General features: G+C 41.3%; 1 protein-coding gene across 3 annotated transcripts in view; it reads right to left on the reverse strand.

Annotated features, from left to right (window-relative positions):
* TMEM168 (transmembrane protein 168) overlaps positions 1-7,836 on the reverse strand; it is a 32,437-nt gene extending 24,601 nt beyond the window's left edge. Inside the window, exons 1-2 of one of the 3 annotated variants that reach the window (XM_019825725.3) lie at positions 7,688-7,836; positions 1,104-2,360 (exon numbers count right to left, since the gene is read on the reverse strand). In XM_019825725.3, coding sequence (XP_019681284.1) covers positions 1,104-2,231 — 1,128 coding nt within the window. In that variant the 5' untranslated portion in view covers positions 2,232-2,360; positions 7,688-7,836. Of the gene's footprint in view, positions 1-1,103; positions 2,361-6,687; positions 6,825-7,364; positions 7,505-7,687 lie in introns of those variants that run through there. The other 2 variants (XM_011280515.4, XM_019825724.3) reach the window with 2 other exon arrangements.
* Between the last annotated feature and the right edge of the window lie 251 nt (positions 7,837-8,087).

An 8,087-nucleotide genomic window follows, 5' to 3' on the forward strand; every position in this document is an offset into this window, starting at 1 on the left:
AACTCTTTAGGAATTTCTGACATTATCCTCCATCATCATCATCACGATCATGGTTCTAATAGTCCCCTGCACTGGCAAATGAGGAAGATGGTCTCAGGCAACACCCACAATGTTTTTATCATTTAGTTGACTTCCACACTGGCTCCCTGCCCTAGCCCACACTTGACAAAAAGGTACCATGCCCAGGCAAGTCTCTACATCTCCCTTTAAACACTCACATCCAAAAATCACTCTGTAGCAACTGCAGCGAAGAAGAAAATTGCACCAAGTACAGGTGACCTTCCTTTTTATCCTACATCCTAATCTGATGTACTCAAACTACAGCATTTCTTGCTGTAATAATCATTTATATGCCTGCCTCTTCCCTCTCCCATTAGACATTGTGACTTCTTTCAGACAGAGACCTTGAGATCTTCAGCAACCTGTAGAGTATCTGACATACACTGCAGTCAATAAATGTTCAAAGAATGGAAGACTAGGCTTGTTAATATTATAAACTCCAACCATGCAATTTGAGTATCCTTGTCTACAAAAGACCGTTTTATTTTTTTGTTAACATCATGGGCAGCAAAAAAGAAACCCATTTTTTCTTTCTCGGGAATGTTATATAGCTAATCACCTTTTACTTACATAGGAAATGGCTTTATACATATAAAAAAAAAAAAAATGTGTTGTAGTAAAAAGACCAGGAGCCTTTTGGTCTGGTTAAGGCTAGTACCAGTGACTCTGGATATATCTTCGATGGCTTTCAGTTTCTTCAGGCGTGAAATGAAAGGATTAAAGGATTAAAGTGCAATCTCTAAGCACCCTTCAAATGTTAATATTCTAAAGATCTTTATCAGTGTTTAAAAACAATTAGAAGGTAGGAGGCATGTCACTTGCTGAGTATTCCTAACATCTTGGTACCTCTCTGCTAGAGAACAAACTAAATTATACTGTCTATTCATTCAGTACTTCAATTCCATGAACAAAAATAAGCACCAGGAAAAAGAGTCTCCTTTTGAAAAGGACATGACTTTTGAATTCTAATAATTTACCTCTTGAAGCATTTAACCACACATCATAGGTACTGACATAATAAACCAAACTATATATACACTTACCTGCCAGGAAACTGCTCCTAAAATTGCTGTTGCAAGAAGACTAAAAAAAACTAACTGTTCTGAAATTAAGCAAAAGTGACGCATCCCTTTGGATGCCATGATTCTATCAAGGCTATTGTTATCCACCCTGTGGGTAAAATACACTTTATGGCAGTCATTTAACTTGGTATGGAATCCCCAAAGAGTTAAGAGAAAAATAATATGGCAAATCATCCAGAAAATTCCAAAAATGGAAAAGCCTGGTATTACAAAATACCAGAGGTGAGTGTCTCTAAGTTTAAATGCTGAAAGAATAAAAAAGGTAAGCTCAATCATTCCAATGAAAACAACTGAAAGTCTTCTGCATATTCTTCCACGGTACAAAAAGGGTTTCCACCTTTCAGTCACTGAAAGTCCGCTAAAATAGATGTCAAGGAAAGGGTCGGTTATCAGGCAGATAAAAAAACATGCAAAAGCAATTGGATTTTGGGGAGTTTCCAATGAGGAGAAAAACAACAAGACTGCAAAAATAACTAAGTTTGGAATAGCTAAGAAAGACTTCATTCTCAGGTCAATAATCAGCATGGCCAAAGCTACGACAAGTAAAATGACACTCAGAGACTTCTCCACCAACATAGTTGTGCTGGCAATAGCAAATCCAACAAGTTCCAGAAATTCAACTGTGGTTAGTAAAGTGGGTCGATGACGGACATACCCAGAAATTCTCTCCACCAAAGCGCATAATATCCTTAATACTATGGAAGTTAGAAGCAAATATTTGGTTGATTCTTCTTTCACATCATTTTTAAAGGATGAATTGTCAAGAAAACATAGGAGGCCAAGCAAGAATCCAAACCAAAGATTGGAGAGACTTAAACTTGCCGCTTCCATTGAAAAATAATAATAGAGTATGCTGGCAATTCCAAGAACAAAAAGACCAAGAATAAAAATTACCAAAATTAAGGAATTTGCTGTTTTTTCCCATCTTACATAAAGACCTAGGCATATAGCAACCAGTAAGTTGATTCTGGCTAAATAGCCAAGATAACGCACTGAAGAATGCATATTCACTTCTCTGTTTACTTCTTCCAGTCTTGTCATTGCTAAATAGAGACAATGACTAAAGCAGTAACGCAGTGATTTACACATGTAATCTGGCAATTTGGGCTTTCTCCCCACGTTTCAAAAATTATCTGCTTGTATTTCATCCAGCAAATCCAATGTATCCGTAACTCCTATTTCCGCATCTCCTCTGGTGGAATTTTTGTTTACAGTGATCTAAAACGAAAAAAATATATATGTCAGTGTTAATTTTATATAATTCACCTTTTCCACCTATCTTCTTTGTAAAAAATAATAAATGAAATATACAGTTTCTTCTGAAACCCAGTTTTAAATTTGACTTGCATGTATCTTAATGGTAACTGTCTCTGGTTTAAAAATTCACTTTATTCAAACCAAAATGGCAGTGCTTTCTACTTAACATATGCAAAGACTGTATGACTAAATCACCACCAATGAAACTGTTTTTCCAGAGACTAAGCCATTCTTGCTTCAATATTTGATTTTTCAACTACAGGCAAATATGAGATATTCAACCTGGCTTAGGTTGTAGCAGATGGATTTGGCACAATCACAAGCTACTCAGCAGCTAAAAAGAATGATGGACTTCATCCTCATCTTTTTTTTTTTTTTCATCCTCATCTTTAATTTGAAAAGCACTAATACCCAATAATAGCAACCATTACTATCTGCCTAAAATCCTCTACACCTTTTTACAAGGCAGCTCTAACATGCTATAAAATCTTAGTTTTTACATTGTTTAACGAATATACTTATTAGAAGTAAAGTATTAAAATTAGTCCCTAAAGTTAATCTGTAATTTTCCCTGTAGTTTTGTCTCCACTAAATTACTTGGATTATCAAACCTCCTTTCTAAATCTAGATGCTATCTCTGTAGCAAATCAATTCCTGAACTTTCTAGTTAAAATTGTAAAGTTGGAATGCTAACCAATATTTATTGTAAATTAAAAACCTTATAATTTTAAAAAGTTAATTATTTGTTAAAGGACCCAGATAATTATTTCAATCTTTGAGTGCCCCCCAAAAGTTGCACTTAAAGCATGACAGTGGTCAAAAATGCTTTAACTATCTGCCAGATAACTGTTCAAATTTTCTAGTATACTGTTTCAATGTTTATTTATTTTGGGGACAGAGAGAGACAGAGCATGAACGGGGGAGGGGCGGAGAGAGAGGGAGACACAGAATCGGAAACAGGCTCCAGGCTCTGAGCCATCAGCCCAGAGCCCGACGCGGGGCTCGAACTCACGGACCGCGAGATCGTGACCTGGCTGAAGTCGGACGCTTAACCGACTGCCACCCAGGCGCCCCTCTAGTATACTGTTTCAAAAGAACTGATCCATTCAACAGTTCAGGGTCACATTAAATATCCACGGAGAACTTAACTGGATAAAAATTCAAAAAAATGACTTGTGATCAGCTTATTTATACTTTCTTAATAGAACACTAAAAGACCTGACAGAAACATAAGATAACCTGGAATTAATGTTAATTATCCATTTGGCTGGAGAAGAATGTCAATGAGTGACAATCTTACAGTCTCTGGGATGTTCCAAGTGCTATTACTAATTCCACTTCTTACTAATTCTACTTCATCAAGTATATTTTTTACAGATAATCCTATTTAAGTATTCTGATTTTCCTCAATTACATTTTCATCCAATCATTTCTTACTTATGATACCATACACACTAAAGAAAATGTCTTCCTCTGTTTGGAAGGACAAAACCTTATTTTGGTTTTACCTTTTTTCCCCTAAGCTTAAGACACTGAAAAAAATCTAGAATACATTGCATCTTTTTAACATCACTCCTGTATGTTATATAATCATTCAGTGACTATGTTGGCATATATATCCTCAGTTGATGGTACAGTCTGGGCTTAGACAACTGAACACTGCTGGAGAAAAAAAACAAAAAAATCACACACCAGGCTAAATGGATGCCACTCAAATCACTCTCCCATTCTCTGTGACTATCATCCTCTCTTCTTCTAGTCAAATCTCTGACACCCATTTCTCACTGCATTCTCACTATATGACTGCCTCCAACAGAGGTGTCTGAAGAGGGCTTACTTGGGTTTCCAACCCTACAAACCCATGTCTAACCTACATCTCCTGATACAAGAAAAGAAGGATGTCCCTTCCCTATATAAGGGTAAATCTTTCAGCCATATTAGATATGTTTTTCCCTCTACCTCTTCCAGAACTTGTCTCCTCTCTCTCCAAACTCCTACTCTTATCCATTAGCACTTAAAAGAGCTTTGCAAATGTCTGAGTTTATTTGAGAGACAGTGAGAGTATATGCGCACAGGGGAGGGGCAGAGAGAGAATTCCAGGCAGACTCAGCCCTGTCAGCGCTGAGCCGGATGAAGGGGTCGAACCCATGAATTGTGAGATCATGACCTGAGCAGAAATCAAAAGTCGGATGTTTAACCCACTGAGCTACCCAGGGGCTCTGCAAAGCTCTTTTTAAAAGTAACACTGGAGTGGGGGGCCTGGTTGGCTCAGTTAGTCCAGTGTCTGACTCTTGATTTCAGCTCGGTCATGATCTCATGGTTTGTTGGTTCGAGCCCCTCGTCGGCTATGTGCTGACAGCTCAGAGCCTGGAGACTGCTTCGGATTCTGTGTGTCCTTCTCTCTCTGCCCCTCCCTCACCTGTACTCTGTCTCTCTCTCAAAAATAAATAGAACATTAAAAAGTAATAATAATAATAATAATAATAATAATAATAATAATACCGGGGCGCCTGGGTGGCTTAGCCAGTTAAGCGCCCGACTCTTGAGTTCAGCTCAGGTCATGATCTCAGGTTCATGGGATAGAGCATCTCGTGGGACTCCATGCTGACAGTGCAGAGCCTGCTTGGGATTCTCTCTCCCTCTGTCGCTGCCCCTCCCCCTCTCCCAAAAATAAACTACTTAAAAAAAAATACCAAAAACCAGAAACAATAGAAACAATCCTCACTCATCCCCATCTTCTCTTCCAAGTTCAATCTTCTGTCCTCTTGACAGATGTTATTTGATTGCTGCACTTCTCCCACCACTAAACAATGGTTCCCACTATACAACAAATTGCTCTGCCAAATTCTAAAATGAGCGGTAAGCTCCTAAAATCAATGCGTACTTTTCACTCATTATCCTGCACTTTTTTCAAACAACCTCTGACATTGCTGACTCCTCTCAATTTCTGAAACCTGTCCGCCCTTTAGCTTTCAAAGACTAAACTCCAGATTTTCTTCCTAACCCATTGATCTTTCCTTCTAGGTCTTCTTGCAGACTCTTCATTCTCAATCCATCCTTTGGCTATTGAATCCCAAGTTTAGGCTTTTCTCTCACTATATACTTTCTATGAGCAATCTCATCTATTTCCATGTTTCAATTATTCTCTCTCCCAAATTACGCACATATATTAATCTATGTGATAGAAATAAAAGCACCAACTCTGTTTGCTCTTAGAGTAAAACCTAGAAAAAAAGGTAAACGTAAATTGTACCCATAAATCCATATCGTAGAATATACGCAACCACACTGCCAAAATCACCATGGCAGTATATTTTTAAATGGCTAGTTTACAAAGTCTTTCCATATTCTGACCTTCTTCAAAAGACAAGCTGGCTGAATCAGAGAGTAAAGCAACAAAGCATCACAATCTTTTCAACTTGTCTGCCATTAGTCAACTCAATGAGAAATTACTTGACAGATAAAAATGGAGCAGAGAAGAGTCAATCTGCATAGAGGAAGTTCACTAATAACTCCCAGAGTCTATTTTACAAAACCCACATACTACTCTAACCCTCCTCTCTTTCACCGCCGATATTTAATCCTCACCAAGTCTTATCCTTCTTCCTATACACATCTTAAATGTTTCTACTTCTTTCCATCCCCAAAGTCAAAATCCCAATTTTGGCCACCATTGTCTCATGCTTAAATATCTCCCTGTATCTACTCTTGCCTGCTCCAAGAAGCATCCCTTTTAAAACCAAAAATTTGTTAGGTCACTCTGTTACGTAAAACCTGCCAATGGCTTCCCATCATCTTAACCAATAAAGTCTACATTCCTTAAAATGCCTTATAATACTCGCCATATTGGATGTGAATAACTTTCCTGCCTCATCTCTTACCACTCTTCCTCTTGAACTTTGTATTCCAGCCACACTGACGTTTCAGTTCTGTACTACACCACTGCTATTCCCTCTTCAAGTACACTCCTTTCCCTCCTCCTATCCCCAACCCAGTCCTCACATCTGGCTCACTCCTACTGTTCAGGTGTCACTTAAATCATTTTCTTACTGAGATCACCTCTGACCCATTCATATGATCCCTGCACTTCCTCTATAATAGAATACTGATCATCATTTAATATCTGTATTCCCTATTAGATCACAAGGTCTCTGAAAGTTTGTCTTTACTACTGTGTACCCGTGTCTAGCAGAAATTTGGAATCAAGTAGGTATTCGACAAATACCTGAAGAAATAAAGTCTAATACAGAAATAACTATAATAACAATGCTAGTTATTGGACACTTACTAATACACAAAGAGAATAAAGAAGTCCAATATCCCACGGCTCATAAGCAGTAGAGCTAAGGGAGATTCCATAAATGTTTGGAATTACTCTATCCTTCGCTGAATTCATCCAAATTCCTCCAAACCAGTTAGTTCTCTTCCATGTCCTCCCTCTAGGGAATGGCTCACTAGCGTCAAAGCCACACTTTAACATTTGCATCAGCTTTGGACTCAGAAACTATTTCTGTCCCATCTAGGGGGAAGCTTCAAAAGCGAAAAGAACCATACTGAACAGCCAGGGGCGGGGAATTCCAGAGCTTTGCTTCTATGAATTCATATTAACTCTTTGGGCCCATTAAATACGAGAAGAATGGCACCTTAAATATTAAATCTCTCAGTACTGGGGCAGCAACAGCAATTCTTCCAGAAAGAGCCCGCCTGTTCTCTACCACCCCTCTACTTTGGGAGAAGGCAACCACAACTGCGGACCCAGCTGACTGGTTAATCACGGAGGATACGGAAAGGCACACCCCACCTTCCATCCTCCGACCCCCACCGTCAACTACTCCCGGGGCAGTTAATGGCAATCCCGGCCCCAAGAGACCGGCTGGGCGGAGCTTGGGGCTCGAACTATGCAGAGCCCTGGGCGGTGTCTGTGCTCAGGCCTCGCCACCCCGCTGTTCACCCGGACCCCCCTACCTGACTCGGCCGCCGCCACCAATGCTCTCTCAACCCACGGAGTCGGCTCTGGGGCCAACACAAAAAAGGGAGGGTCCTTGGGGCTGAGCCTGAGACTCGGAGCGGGAAGGTGGCACGCCGGGAGCGGGGGGAGGGGGGTCGAGGGCCTGAGGCCACACGCACTAGTACAGGCCAGTCTCGATGGAAACTTTCTCCGTTACCGGCCGGGCCGCGGCCGCCATGTTCCTGCCGCCGAATCCGCGACGGTACGGAACGCCGCCGGGGTCAAACCAGGCGGCGCGCTTCCTCCCTGAGGCCCGGCCCCCCTCCCCGCCCAAACCCACCGCGCCACAGCCGTCCCAGGTGCGTCCGGCCCTGCACTGGCGCACACACACCACCTAGGGTGCTGTCCGAGTCCAGCGTCCTTCGCCTTCTGGGACTTGGAATCGGCCGCGAACCGGGAGTGGGAAGACCACAAAGGATCATGTAAACCGTGCCTATGAAGCCTCTAGGCCGCCGCCTCGGGCTGGACCGAAACTGGGGCGGGACGGCCACACGTGGGCTGTAAATACCGCAGGAGGCTTTGCTGTTCTTTAGTATTTGGCATAATGCATGGCTTTGGGTCTGCTGACCGGCAAAAGGCAAGCTCCTTAGGCTCGCCTTCAAAGCCCTTCTCGCCCCCTTTCCTAATTAAGACTCCTTTTAAATCACCGCCTGGGTCTTTACGCCACCGACAACGCTGAG

The sequence above is a fragment of the Felis catus genome, chromosome A2 (assembly GCF_018350175.1).
Source record: "Felis catus isolate Fca126 chromosome A2, F.catus_Fca126_mat1.0, whole genome shotgun sequence".
NCBI lineage: Eukaryota > Metazoa > Chordata > Mammalia > Carnivora > Felidae > Felis > Felis catus.